This window comes from Lepidochelys olivacea (genome assembly GCF_965140295.1).
Source record: "Lepidochelys olivacea isolate rLepOli2 genome assembly, chromosome: 1".
Taxonomy (NCBI): domain Eukaryota; kingdom Metazoa; phylum Chordata; order Testudines; family Cheloniidae; genus Lepidochelys; species Lepidochelys olivacea.
In genome coordinates, this window is record NC_140411.1 from 311,200,041 (window position 1) to 311,215,948 (window position 15,908).

At 40.6% G+C, this 15,908-nt stretch overlaps 1 protein-coding gene across 7 annotated transcripts in view; it reads right to left on the reverse strand.

The window, feature by feature from the left end:
• CADPS2 (calcium dependent secretion activator 2) overlaps positions 1–15,908 on the reverse strand; it is a 584,713-nt gene that overhangs the window by 145,432 nt on the left and 423,373 nt on the right. For all 7 annotated transcript variants that reach the window (XM_084638323.1, XM_084638324.1, XM_084638325.1 and 4 more), the window contains exon 14: positions 2,379–2,480. In XM_084638323.1, coding sequence (XP_084494449.1) covers positions 2,379–2,480 — 102 coding nt within the window. The remainder of the gene's footprint in view (positions 1–2,378; positions 2,481–15,908) is intronic.

The window sequence follows — 15,908 nt, forward strand, 5'->3', positions numbered from 1 at the left end:
AGCACGGACAAATTATTCTTCCCTTTGTAGATGCTCATCCTCATTGCCTCCCTCTTCCTATCTTTTCAGGATCTGAGGCTGCACTCGTTGACCTGGCTCTGTTGGTCTATATTGCCTTTTAGGGGAGGGGAATCTAAGCCTAGAAGGAGCCGATGATGACTGAATATGGCTGCAGTCCCCAGGATGTCCAATAGGGCCAGGGCTCATATGAGTATGGCAGACACATGGGGGAACCGTAGGTCATTTTCTGCTGTCCCTTACAGATCCCTCCTTAGAGTAGTCTCTTCCTGAGTTCTGTTGTGCTACATGAGGAGGGGAAGGTGGGTGTGTAGGAGAGGAGTTCCTACTATGCCCACAAGGGGATTAAAAATATACCTCTTCCAAGGGAGGGGCTGTCCTGTCACAGGTGCCCTGGCTCTGCTGTGCTCCCTCAGCTGATAGAGGATGAAGTCAATATTGGAGATTCCACCTTTACTTGCTCGACTGACAAACTCAATAGCTGGTCACTTAGTTATCACCACCCCCAACCTCATAGAAGATGAGAGTCCAGTACCAGGCTCACAAATAAATCACTCAGTACTGTATATGCCCTGGGTAACAACACACTAGTTATTGATGAGCTGGGCACTGAGGAACACTTTTCTGAGATTGCTTGTGCAGAAATGCCAGATACTGAAGGCTCAATACCAAGAGAGACGTGGTACACAGTTTCAGTGGATACCACCAGTGCTCTCTTAACAGCTGGTGCCAGAGGGACCCTTCTCAGGCTATTGGCTGCCCCTTGGCTGTTGAGCGTGAGATAAGTAAGACTTATGAGTCTTCTGCCTTGGCTCAATTCTAGAGCAGTGCTCCTTCCTACCTCCTTAGAGGTAATCGAAGCTGGAATGATGGGTGATGATTGGGGCCTGTTGGTCTACAGAGCCTGGGAGTTCAGGGTGGAATCTGGTTTCACCAGGGCACCCATGGAGATGGACCAACCTGAGGAGTGAGGTTCAGCTGTGTCCTTCCTTTTGGTGTCTGAGGAGTTTGCATAGGGCACTACAGGAGGAACAATTTCAGGCAGGCTTCTCTGGCTTTCTAAGTCCACCCAAAGGAGGGGTAACATATGGTACATCATTCAGGAACATGTCCCTCTCCTAAACAAAATGGGCACCTAGAGTGCCCATCATTAAGTGGCATTGAAGCTTCACATGAGGGGCAGGTTTTAAACCCCAGAGATTTCTCTTCTGACATTCTACTAGAACACCTGTACAGGGAGTGTTCTAGCCTAAATCCAGAACTTGACTAAAAAAAATAAAATTTCTTTCTTTATTTTGTGCATTTGTGTGTTGCCAAAAGCACCAAGACTAACAAATAACTAACACTAGCTAGCAGAGTGTGCAGAGAAGCTGGTGGGATACTTCAGGGATTCTGTTTTGCTGCCATGAATGGCAAAAAGGAACTAAGGCTTGGTTGGGCCTGGTCTATCCTTTGTGCCCTAGGTTCTGGCGGGGGCACAAGGACATCTAGGGCTCAGATGCAGCTTCAATGGACACTGCTGGCCAAAAGAATCTGATTTTGTGTGCATGGGGTGCATGTGGATCAAGACTGGAATCCTTGTAGATGATCACTTGAAGAAGAAATACTCTTTCCTTTGTGATTTAATTCTAAATCAAGTTTTTGAACTGGGCAACAACAAAAACGGCTAAAATTTGAAACTCAGCATGGACAAACTCTTCATTGAGGACTAGGGAGCAGAGACATTGCCTGATATGGGGGGGAAATGCATAAAAAATATAAAGTTTAGTAAAGACAGATTAGATACCCAGAAAAATATTTACCTCTGATGGGTTCAGTCAGGAAATAGATATTGCATATGGGATCTGATTAGCTCAAAGGTTAAAAAAAAAATTGAACTTAACTCAGCTGCAATTAATCAGGACACTTAGTTTGCATATGGATCATACTGATTAACACTATTCTAGACTTCAGTACGGCTTACTCACTCATCTTCATTTGAAGTTTTTCAGCTAATCATGAGCTAGAATTATAGTAATAGGTTTTAAGGCCAAAAGCACTGCTATGGTCATCTAGTCTGTTATGCAGGAGGTCAGAAGCCATAGAATTTCACCCAGTGATTCCCACATTGGAAGGAATTAGTCTCCTCTGCTATATAAGTGAACACTACAGGCCAATAACGTGTGATTAAATTAAATGGTATCTTTTTGAAAGACATCCAATATAAATGTATTATGTTATATTTACTATGACTTGAATTTTTCCTCAAATAACAACTTTTATCTTTGCTATGTCTTATTCATAGTCACAACAATGAACACCACCATGTCAAAACCGTTTTGAGTGAAGCTTCATATGCACTGAATGAATTATACACTCACCTGAAGTGGCTTATCTGGTTTTCTAAAAGGGAAGAAAGTCGGTTTTTAGTCTCCTCAAACCTTTCTTTCTCTTCAACTGAGACTGTTCCAATTCCATCAGGCCTGTAATATGATATAGTTATTTAATCTTTTGTTCAACATTTTCTTCCACATGTTAATCATAATCATAGAAACTAAATCTGTCTTCTGTCTTGGTATGTTTTAATCAATTAACAGTGGGTTTTGTTTGAACAACATCCTTCAATGTACGCATTGTCATTTATCCCATTCATACACCCAGAGTTCTCCCTGGCCTTTGCCCCCTTTCCATTATTACTGAGTTTATTTCAAAGCAATGTATGTATATAGTTAAAGAACTAGGCTGAAACTTATATTGAGAAATCAATTAGACTAGAGCTTAGAAATTCAAATTCTTAACTATTTATCCGGCTCCCATTTCCCTGTAGTCTTTCATTCCAGCTTCCCTATCATAAAGACCCCTCCCAATAACGCCCATGCTTACCCAATAGAAGGTAGCACAGGCAGTCTTTCTGATCCATTTCCCAGCTAGGTCCTGTCCTTGCACTCAACTGAGCACTCCTGTACAAAACTGAGGCCCAGTCTTCTGAAATCCAAATCTCTGATCCTTGGAGGTACCCACCCTGAGGCATTGTGCGGCTGACAATGCAGAAAAGCATCTCACCATGAAAAAGTTTCCCGTCTCTAGCTTCCTGAGGGAATGAGCACCAATTAGGGTCAGACCTACCACATGAAACTCCCTCAACATGGACAAGAAGCAGCAAGTGAACAAGACAGAGCAGGCATGAGAACATTGGAGGAAGATCAGGTATACAGCAAAAGAGACTGCAACAAATGAGGTCCTTTCTCAAAACAAACTATTTTTTTTCCTCATTCAACTTTCAGTAATTAATAATTAACCTTTAAAAAGTGCCCTTTCTGTGAGTGACCTGCAAAATCTGCACCTGCAACTAAACTGCCAGTGCAAATCTTGATATTTGAATGTTTTAAGTCCTTTTTACAGGTGAAAAACAAGTACTTCAAAGTGCAGAGCCTCTGACTCGTACCCATAATTCCATTTTATGGGTGCTAAACCACAAGTGCAAATTTGCACTTGCAAAAGGGGAAGCTATGTTAAAATAATATTACTCTAATACATTTATTTTAAAACACCTACCAAGTAACACAAACCCCTTCTTAAATACAGGCAAGTACCGGATATAAAAATAAACCATTAGTTCAACTGCATCTCTAAAGGTCTTGCTTTGATAGCTGATAGCCTGGGTGAAATTCATCTCTGTACAGAGAGCCAGTACAAGATCTATGCACTGTTTAAGTTCCCACAGGAGGGCTTAAGTGGAATTTAAGCAATGTATAGACCTTATGCTGGCTTTCTGCACAATGGTAAAATTTTGTCTATTATGAATTGTTGAAGGAATACACACCTTAAGAAAAGAGCATTCATATACCAGAGGAAGCATAATTATTACTGGATTCCTTAAGAGACTTAACCTGGGTGTGAACAAATTTATACAGGGATCAACATTCTCAAGTAAATTTCCAATAAACAAAAATACTAAGGAATATCCTTGCATTTTTGGTCTCTACTAGCTTTTCTTTTTAGTGAGTCCCTAATAGCTCTTGCTGTAGGCAAGGTTACATCAGAACTTCCATTATAATTACGTTTTCATATACTAATGACTTTGTGATAAATTCTCTCTTCTATTTGAAATATTTCATGATTTGTTTCAAACCAGTTATTAGAAAGTTTGAACAAAATCCATTCAAAAGCCACTTCTGAGTTCAGAAAAGGTGGAAAACCCAAAAACAAACAATCCTCACCCCACCCTGTTCTCATTTCTATTTGTTTACCAGCTAGCCACCCCTCTATGACCCACCAAAGAGTTCCCCTCTCCAGCATGCAAGGCTCCACAGAGCCACAGGTGTGATCTTTCAATCAGTACCTCCTCTCCCACGAAACCCTGTCTATGAAACTTGAGTGATTCAGAGGGCCTTGTACCCACACCAAGGTGAATGTCACCTTAGATGTCTTGTCCAGAACTCAAAATGTCTGATCTTTCCAGTACAATTTTCTGTGTACGTTTTCCCAGTTATTTACATACACTGTAACATAAATCCTTTTTGATTCAGGCACATAATGGAACTAAGGATATACAATCACCTAAGTTTGCAACTCAGCTATCTAATAACATCACTTCAAAAATGCAAAGACGAAATAAGTGATTGGAGACATAGTTTGAATATATGAGCGATCCTAACTACATAGAAATGATAAAACTGAAGAAGTGGTTATATTCTGTGTGAGGGTGTGTACACACAAATTATAATATACCTTCCTTTTACACCATAGAAATATAATTAATACATTAGCTATACTGAATATTAAATGCAAGTACATAGCAATTAAAAAAAGTTTACCTGCATAATCATTTTTCTACGTCTCTCACTGACAGTAGACACCATTATGTTTTATAATGAGCAGGCCTGCGTGTTTATAAAATATTATATTTACTTCATGAAAAAGTGTCAAAAGGAAAACTGATACAATTAAAATAATACTGGGCATTGAATTAACAAGATGATTAGAACTGATGACATTTAGAATACTGGCAATTAATTTAAGCTCCAGTATACTTGTGGCTTGTTATTGTTAATAAAAAGCAGTTAGGCCATGAATTCAAATGGTCAGTCCACAGCATATTGAGAAAGGAATGGATTTTCTGTGCAGAGATACCACTACAAATGTGGCATGTTGGCTGTAATTTATTTTTTAACAAATCATATTCATAATTATTTCCTATTTTGCTCAGACTGTAAATATCTCAATACTTTGTTTTCTATAAAGTATATGTCAGTTTTAAAAATGTTGCATCCATTCCAATGTATTTATTTTTTATATGCAGACAGACATGTATATCAAAATACTGAAATAGTATTTCTAAACAAGCTGTGAATAAATTTTGAAAAATTATATTTGATTTAAATGCCTCAGCAAGGCTTTCATGCTAAGGAAGCTGTTTTTATTTTTTAACCAAATCAGGCACAAAAGGTAAAAATTAAGGGCCCAATACTTAATATGTTACTACTCCTGCAAGTAACCCTACTGAGTCAATGAGCTTGATTTTAATAGAACTATGCATGACTGCTCACAGGAGTAAGGTTTGCAACAATATGCTCTAAAACAATACAAATTTAAAGAGATTGGCAATTAGCAAGGAAACAGACTACACATGATTTGTGAATAAAATGTTATCTACTATTTAAATAGTCTATTTTCAGCTTGTGAACATCAAAAGACAGTACGTCAGAAAAACAACAAATAAAGAGAGAAACAGACATTCAATTACTATAATGTCAAATTGTTATCTGATGTATTTGGTTTCTCAATAAATTCTAATGAACAAGAAGATTGTGATGTGGCCCAAGGAATATTGGTCTTCATTCTGGAACATATTTAAGTAAATGTTTAAGTCCAATCCTATACAAGCACACGCTTTAATCCTATACAATCCTATACAAGCACTCAGCAAATTTAAGCATATGCTCAAGTCTTGTCCTGAATAAGAATGTTTTACGGAATCAGGATCTTAAAATGTATATCATTAAAAATATTGCATGAAAGGTAATACAGAAGAGTTCCAGAAACCTGAAGTAAACATTTCCAATATTATACATCTGCCATATAAAACTCATGACTTTTCTCTGTGCAGCATGTTTAAAAAGACACGTCAGTACTTAAATTTATTAATTATTTTAACTAACCACCAAATAAAGTAATGAAAGGTCAACTGGCGAAACTCAGATCTTAACTTTCTCAACCAACATTAAATCTAGAAGTGATAGATTGTTACCTGGTCATGACATAATGTGCTGTAAGCAACAACTCCCTACCCTCATAATCATTTATATTTGTGACCTGTCAGGTCAAGGAGGAAAACATGTCTGAACTCTTTAAATTATTTCAAAGACAGCAATAAAAATCTGATATGGTGAAGGTATGTGTAGCTATGTACATCAATATACTATCATATAAATTTGAAGTGAAAGAGCAAATAACTTATCTTCTCTCTTTTGATGGATGCCCGGACACTTTGCCTCAGCCCCCTGACAGATGGAACGTGCTCAAATTTGAGTAAATTTCACTGTCTGATTTCATTGTCAAGAGAGATTGTGCTCTGGAGTGATAAAGTAAATAGTTCTGTCATATTAAACCTCACTGAGGCATGTTACATATGTGACAGGAAAGAGCCAGGGGTGCAGATAATGACAAGTGAGAAAGGTGAACCAGGAGAATGTCACATCTGTCAACCTGCACTAAGACTAGAATCACTACATACAAAGGAACTGTCACTTCACTGAGTTTGTTGTCACACAGAACTACACCGACAATATCTAAATTTTTTAGAATTGCCAAATGTATTTGCAGTGAGTGTTTCGACAGAACTGAGTGTGCTGCAAGAAGAATAAGGAGAGCACAAAAAGATGTCAGAAAATGTGTACAATAGACAATAAGGTATGACTGAGATCTCCAAAATGTGCTCTTCGAAAATAGCCCCAACTTTGAAACATGGTTTTCTTGCTTCACTTAAATATTACTGTGGCAGAATAGCATATAAAGCTGTTATTGTCCCAGAAAGATACAAATGAGGGCCAAATAGCGAGCCCCTTAATGTATGTCTACACTGCAATTAGACACCCGCAGCTGGCCCATGCTAGCTGACTCAGGCTTGCAGGGCTCGGGCTAAGGGGCTGTTTAGTTGTGGTGTAGACATTCGGGATCAGACTGGAGCCCAGGCTATAGGACCCTGCGAGGTGGGAGGCTGCAACCCAAACCCTAATGTCTACACTGCAATTAAACAGCGACGTAGCCCGAGCCCTGCGAACCCGAGTCAGCTGGCACTGGCCAGCTGCAGGAGTTTAAATGCAGGGTAGGCATAACCTGATTTACACTAGTGAACATTTACTTTCAGGTGCAGTTTCTGTTACTCCTGTAAGTAACTGCTCACCCACAAGAGTAATGGCTATTCCACTGGGCCCCAAGATAGTTCTATCTTAAAAATACAGAAAAACAACAGATTTCAAAACACATGCTTGTTTTACATCTCCAAATCTTTTTCTTCATTTGCTTCAAAGTTAAAACGAGATTAAAACAAAATGGCACTGACATTTTTTAACTAGTTATATGTATGGTTTTAGTGTTATTTTGTTGTCCACTCCCACAGGAACATGCTAATATGGCCTGGTAGCACAGGGCAATTAGAATTAAAGCTTTTCTGTTCCATAAATCACCTGAGCACTCGTCTGGAGCTAATAGCAATATTTGTGACCCCCTCTTACCAACCAAGGAAAAGTTATACAGGTGACTTGATTTTTCAATTTCAAGTCACAGTTCATTTTTCTGGTTGCAGTTTAGGACCTCTTCCATTGGTCCATCCATGGCAACTGATGAACCCAAGTAAGTTTCAGAAGTCTCTAAATGAGAGTAGAGTACTGTACAGTTGGTGGACCACTCTACTGATGATCACCTATGGCCTTCCACCACTTAAGCATCTTCTTCCCTTACACGAAGAGGCAAATTGGATTTTCCTTTCCTCCTAAACAGCAACCACAAAATCTCATCCACCACAAATGCTTTTGGTACTGTACAGCTAGGTGAATCACTGAAAAATAATACTTTCCCTCACTCATAAAATTCCCACTTATTTTTGAGGATCAGATCAGTTGGATTCGGACTGGCCCATCTGCTTCTGCTGGAATATATTAATTCCTGGGAGTATAGATGAAATGTCATCTCTGCTCATCTTTCAACAAGTTTCACTCACTCCGGTTCTAGATATATCAAAAGGTTTGAAACCCTACTGTGAGTTGGACCTGTGTTCATATGGTCAGTAAAATCAAGTGAGAGGTAGCAGCTTTGTTGCTAGTGGGAGACTGTTCAATGATGTGCTAGCAGAAAAGAAGATTCCAGCATTCTTTTGCAGAAAGAAACTCTGACAGTCTTGCAAATTGTTACCCATACTCTACCCAGCCTTTAGAAAAGTGATTGATCACACAGTACTTTTGGGGATTTCCTTGAGTGCTGATATTTCCTTGACCCCAATCATTTCTCACTTGGCTCAATCCTGTAAGGTGTGGAGAGCCTCCTGTGAAATACTTATGTCAATAGGAGTTAAATGCTCCAAGTAATTTGCAGGAGTCACTGAGTGTAATGCAGGACTGGGGCCCCTGTGAATAGCTGCAGCATATGAGATCAAATGGGGCTCTTAAGCTTACTGTCCCTAGATACAAATGTCATAGGACTGGTGGCAGAATGTTCTCGGTGAAGGGCCCTCAACTCTGGAAGTAGCTTCTCCTGCTGGTTTGACAGAGTGTGAATCTCTTGACCTTCAATCAGGCTTTTGTCTAAAGAGGTGATAATAGGGTGTATGTATGTTTGTTTTCAACTGAACGCAGGTGAAGTTGTTTTTAAGTGTTATGTGATACTGGTCATCTGCACAGTAATTTATATTACTGACCTGCATATGTCCAAATATTAAAAAAAATAGAACCTTTTCTATCCTTAACAAAATAGATGAAAACAGAAAAATTGAGATAAGGAGGAATACACAAGTTGACATTTGTATTTGAATCCATGTGGGCAGATGGGTACAGCAGTGCTGCCAAAAATGTACCAGCAAAAGAGAGAAAATATAACAGTTGTAAGACAAGAAAAAAATTAATGCATAATATTTACATGGAGCCATTAATTTGACCTGTGGATTTTTATAGTGTATTACATTTCAGAATCCCGCCCCCCCATCCCCTGAGATTTTTGGTTAGAAACAAATTCACTAAAAAAAGCCTCAACCCTTTCTAAGAATGCTTGTTTTCAAATGTAACATGCACAGTGATGCTCAGAATAAAAAAAACAAAACAAAACTGATCAGTTTTCAATTCTGCAAGTGAAAAACATGAATTTCCTATCTTTAAGTCACAGAAAGAGTAAGTCTGCAGCTTTGATTAAGAGAATTCTGTTATTCATTTAACAAGCTTTTAATATCTGAATTTTCCTTCAAAGCTCAGCGTTGTTAATTAATGACTAGCAGAATCTGAGGAACACGTGAAAGGAGTTTGAGACAAGCAAGCCGTTATATGCTCAAAAAGTAGGCATGTGAGATAAGGAAGAACACACAGAAGGAAGAGAACAAATTAGGGTGCAGCATTTCAGCACTCCTTTAACCGGCAGGCACTTGAAGACCAAGCATTTTGGTGTTTATATTAACTATACTTTAAACATCCTTACAAAAGAAAATTTGTACAATAGAGCCTTCTGTTGCATGTGCTTCTCAGCCTGCTCCTACATCTGCTTACAGGTCATACCCTTTATTTTCACAAGCAAAAGAAAAAGACCATTTTTAGAGGTCTATAGAATGGATTATGAAGATAGGTCATGTTAATTTCATGATCTTTTTAAGGGAACATTTTAGATACGACTCATTAGCATCTTCCAGTTCAAAGGCTAAGCATGTGTTGCAAAAAATACTTTTTACATAGGACATATGTTGACATATAGGCAGGGTATAGGTAACTATAATAATCATAAGACATCTTATAAAATGTATAGAGGACTTCATTATAATCAAGTATTAGCAGCTGTTATTTCATTGTGTAAAAAGTAAATGCCACATTACACATACAAGATCTGGTTTTAGTGTTTTCTTGTTACATGTAAATATGTTTTTCACTGACAATTTCTCTGAGAATTATTAGGAGCAGACCTGGCTCATTGTGTTGAAAAATATTAAGCTGTAAATTTCCTGGTAAGGACAGATTTAGATCTCGACACATTATAAACCATCAGCACAATACATCATAGGATAACGCTTTTCCTCATGCCATAGGTGAAGTCAACATATTTTCTCTCTGTAACTCAAAGAGACTCTTGTTTTTCCCCTTTTTTTAAATGAATAGGTGTGATAAAGAGTCAATGTTTTTTAAATGAAATAATCACCCATTCATTGTGTTAAAGGAAAGACAGAAGAAAGGCGTCTCCACTTTTCCATAAGGCTCAGCCTCTGGAAAACATTTACAGTGAGAAACTAGCACAACCTAGATCTTCTGGATAGTCTTTCAAAGCACCATTACTCAGTCACCAGCCTGTCCCATTTCACTATTGTTGTTGTTGTTGAATGGTAGAATAATCTGAATGCTCATTAGGCCATTTATTTGGCCTTTATCATGGGTGGTAATACATAATCAGAGAGAGAAAGGATGCAACAGTGATTTGGGTGCTGGCCTGGGACTTGGGAAATTAGGGTTCAATTCCCTGCTCTACCATAGACTGTGTGACCTTGGGCAATTCAAAGATTGTACTAACTATGAACACTACAAGCATGTATTTGACACCTTTATAATCAAGACCACAACAAATGGCTTTCTAGACCAAAGTACAACTATTGAGACAGGCCTTATAAACCACACAATGGAGTCAGAATGCGTTCTGTGAAAAGGAACTGCTAGAAGGAGAACCAGTGCAGATCAAACTGAAAGAAGGGGAGCATACGTGTGCATTCAGAAAGGTCTAGAGGGTGCCAGTCTGTTACCTGGAGTTCTTTCAACCCAAAGCTCTTGGTAACTTTTACTCTGTGTGAGGTGGTGTCAGGAAATAAATCGGGGAGAAACGGCCGTCCAACCGATAGATGGCTGGCACAAACAGAACAACACAAGAGTGCTTTCACTTAAAACTAAACTTTACTTAGTCTCAAGCACTTATACACACGTCAGCAACAGGTTAGTCAGCAACCCCCAACCCTTGATAATTACCAAAGCTGAGTGTGGCTCTCAAGTGACACAGCAGCAGCCCGTCTGCCAGTGGGGAACACAAGATGCATCCAGAGGGAGAGTCCAGTCCTAGAGAGTCCCACCACCTCAAACTTTCCCTCCTTATTTATATATGAGTAATAGAATGACATGTCCCTTAAAGCAAACTTGTTAAGTAAGCAGTTTCAATGGCCAAGTGAGAGGTTCCTTCTGATTATTGATGAACCAGGTGTGGGTTTTTCCAGAGTTTTCAGCTTTGAGGCCCCAATAGACATTCCTAGGGCACACCCTGCTCTTCTAAAATGCTTGTATCAGCAACTTCAACACAATTCTTATCAGGAAGGACGCGGGGGGTCAAGCTGCCCTCTCTGTGGCACTCAACCCCGCCCCCCAACTTGGTTAAACTGAGACTGCTGAATGGCCAATTTACAGCCTGCTGATTTGGCTGCTTTTAGCAATAAGCCACAGTGGTTTCAGGCACTTTACTGGTTTGCCAAAGTCTCCCCGTACAAGTCCTGCAGCTACCCAAGTGAAGAAACAAACTGGGTAAGATGGAGTGGTGGCCGGGCATAGGGCAGTACCTAAAACATAGGAGGGAATCATGAGAGTCTCGAAGGACACAAGTGAAGAATATCTCATGCTCCCAGCATTACACAATGGACCTCAGAAAAGAAGAGCACTAGCTATTTTCTTGTGAAGAAAAAAACCATATCTGTCTAACAGTCAATGGCTATTTTTCTAAATTTGTAGAAATTCTGTACCTCACCTTGACCCACAAGATCACATCATAGAAAAGCTAGTACATTTTTTCTCATTTCAACATTCTTGCAAACACCTACTGACAATGGGCCACCTATTCACCAGCTCTGACTTCCCAAGCTTCTGGAGAGCGTAAATTTTCAAGCATATTACTTCCATTCCCCATCAGCCCCAATGGAATGGACTGGTGAAGAGAGCCATACAGATGGCTAAGAGAAATATACAACAAACAGGATTGATGATAGCTCTCTTGAGCTATAGGGTAACCCCCACAACACTCACCAGAGTAAGCCCAACTGCATATCGGTGGTCAGATTAGAAGAACTCTACCAACCTTAGAGGTAAATCATCCTGAATAACCTCATAACTAGGTCCCTACCAAATTCATGCTGCATTTGGTCAATTTCCTGGTCATAGGATTTTTAAAATATTAAATTTCATAATTTCAACTACTGAAGTCGGAAATTTCATGGTGTTGTAATTGTAGGGGTCCTGACCCAAAAAGGAGTTGTGTGTGTATGTGTGGGGTAGGGGGAGGGTTGCAAGGCTATTGTAGGGGGTTGTGGTACTGCTACACTTACTTCTCTGCTGCTGCAGGTGCTGGCGCTGCCTTCAGAGCTGGGTGGCCAGAGAGTGGCGGCTGCTGGTCGGGAGCCCAGCTCTAAAGCCAGAGCCACTGCCAGCAGCAGTGCAGAAGTAAGGATGCCATGGTACGGCATTGCCACCCTTACTTCTGCACTGCTGCTGGTGGGGTGCTGCCTTCAGAGCTGGGCACCTGGCCAGCCGCCCCCGCTCTTTGGCTGCCCAACTCTGAAGGCAGTGCAGAAGTAAGGGTGGCAATACCATGATACCCCCTAAAATAACCTTGTAACCCCTCTGCAACTTCCTTTCGGGTCAGGACCCCCAATTTGAGAAACTCTGGTCTCCCCCATGAAATCTGTATACTAAAGGGTAAAAGCACACAAAAGACCAGATTTCACGGTCCATGACGTGTTTTTCATGGCCATGAATTTGGCAGGGTCGGCCCATAATGTAACGGATCTCAGTCTTCCTCCTTTAACTGTTAGAATGCAGCCTGCATCTTACCCAGACTTAAACCAGGAGACAATCTCAATAAAACAGAACGAGGAAAAATATAGTAAACCAGCTGTTATCACTGAATGCAGCTACAGCTCAAGATTCTACAAAATTGAGAGTGATCAAGGTATTCAGTACAGAAGAAAGAGGCAGCATCTTAATGTGGTTCCAACCCAGTTGAACTGACACATGGTCCTACTAGCAATGGTTCTGATACCACAGCCTCCATGAGGAGAGCTGAGAAGGATCATTGAACCGGAATCTCTTTCGTTCAGTTTGATAATCCAAGTAAATCAACAAGACAAAACTATCCATCATGCCCGATCATGATCAGACTTGGATGAGAGGTGAAGCTATTGCCTCATTTGAATGCACCATTTTCTGTTAAATCTTGCTAGAGATTGTTTATGCTGAAAAAAAAGGTGAAGGAGATTTCATGCTATAAGCCCTGTTACTTTAAATCTTGAAGGAAGCAAGGTAGAAGGGGAAGGAGAAAGCTCTGAACAGAAGCTCTACAGTGAAGCAGAGTGAAGGAAAGAGACAGATTAGTTTTAGAGATAATATTGTTTTCCTTATTTTAGTAAAGTTCCTGGATCAGAGTTTGAAAAAAGCAACAGTTCCTGTGATACTTACTATTGTCACTTGATTTGAGGTGGATGAACACAATAAATGGTTCCTGTTACAAATCAATTAACAGTGAAGGTGAGTTAACGCAGTGGCTCTCCCACAACTCTCTCAATTTCTATATGATATTCATGTTGATCTACAGAGCTGCAATTCTCTTACATACTCATGCATACCTCTTCAAGTTAGTCAAGTACAGTAGAAGTCAATAGCTACAGATTCATTCCATTTCTTACAAGGGCTGAAAATTTCAAAAACAAGGTAGAGAGAAATTACAAAGTTTACAGTCAAACGCTTTTCACCTACACTATCCATATAAGGAATGCATGACACATCAGCTCGCTCTCAAGAAAAAGAGAGAGAGGGGGACAGAGATCTAATGGGGGGTATTTTTGAAATTTGAATGTTTCAATTCTGCCTGCAGCTCAGCAGATGAAAGAAGTCACTTTCATGTATTTCTCACCAGCATCCATTTCAGAACAAGAGGGTCAGAATGGGAAGTCACAGCATGAGAACCAGACAGAAAGAAGATGATGGAGAAGAAAACAAAATCTCTGTCTTGTGCTTAACACCCACTGCTGTTATTTAGACTGAAATATCAACCATCAGGATTATATTGTATTTACATAATCAGCCCATTTCACTTACACCAGAAGTACATGAACATGAATAATAACAGCAGTGAGACAAAATCACTTGTGAGATAGTGATCTTGACTGGGAGCACCGAAAAAACGGTTACTTACTTTTCATAACTGTTTTTCTTTGAGATGTGTTGTTTCTCATGTCCATTCCATTCTAGGTGTGTGCGCGCCCACATGCACAGTTGTCGGAGACTTCTGCCTTAGAGGTATCCATAGAGTTGGCTGTGGTGCTCTCTGGAGTGCTGTGCTCATGCGTCAGTATATCAGGTGCTACCAGCCCTATACCTTCTCAGTTCCTTCTTATCAGCAACTCCAACAGAGGACTGGGGGGGGCGGGAAATGGAATGGACATGAGCAACACATCTTGAAGAACAACAGTTACGAAAGGTAAGTAACCATTTTTTCTTCAAGTGCTTGCTATGTCGATTCCATTCTAGGTGACTCACAAGCTCTATCCCTGGGGTGGGCTTGGAGTTTACAGACGTGCGGCTTGTAATACTGCTCTACTGAAGATAGCATCATCTTGGGTTTGCTGGGTAAGCGCGTAGTGAGATGTGAATGTGTGAATGGACGACCAGGTGGCAGCCCTGTAGATATCTGGAATTGGCACATGGGCCAGGAAGGCTGCCAATGAGGCTTGAGCTCTAGTTGAGTGGGCAGTTACAGTCGCTGTTGGAGGCACCTTCGCCTGATCATAGCAAAATCATATGCAGGCGGTGATCTAAGATGAGATTCTCTGGGTGGACACTGGACAACCTTTCATCTTATCTGCCACTGCGACAAACAGCTGCGTCGACTTGCGAAATGGTGTGATCCTCTTGATGTAAAAGGCTAGCGGTCTCCTTACATCCAGGAAATGCAACCTACATTCCTCCTCAGACTTATGAGGCTTTGGGATGAAGACTGGCAAAAATATGTCCTGGCTCATGTGAAATTGCGAAACCACCTTGGGCAGGAAAGGCAGATGTGTTCGCAGCTGGACCTTGTCCTTGAAGAACACCATATAGTGCAGCTCTGAAGTAAGTGCCTTAATCTCAGAGATCCTTTGGGCAGAAGTTATCACCACCAGGAATGACACCTTCCAGGAGAACAGAAGAAGGGAACAGGATGCCAATTGCTCGAAGGCGGCTTCCATGAGCTGCACAAGAACCAGATTCAGGTCCCACAGAGGGACTGGGTCCTGGACTTGTGGGTAAAGTCGCTTCAGACCTTTCAAGAACCAGACTGTCACGTTATGAGCGAAGACCGACCTGCCCTGGAATGAAGGATGAAAGGCTGATATGGCAGCCAAATGGACCTTCATTGATGAAAGGGACAAGCCCTGGAACTTGAGATGCATAAGGTAGTCCAGGATCTACAGTAGCGAGGCCTTCTCAGGCCTAACCCCTTGGGCCGAGGCCCAGCATGTGAATAGTTTCAATTTGGCCACATAGGTTGCTCTAGTGGAGGGCTTTCTGCTACCCTGTAGGACCTGCCTGATGCAGGCCAAGCACACCTGCTCTTCAGCAGTTAACCATGCAGCAACTAAGCTGTTAGGTGCAGCGCTGCTAGATTTGACTGCAGGAGCCTGCCGTGATTCTGGGACAGGAGATCCTGCCAGAGGAGCAGCT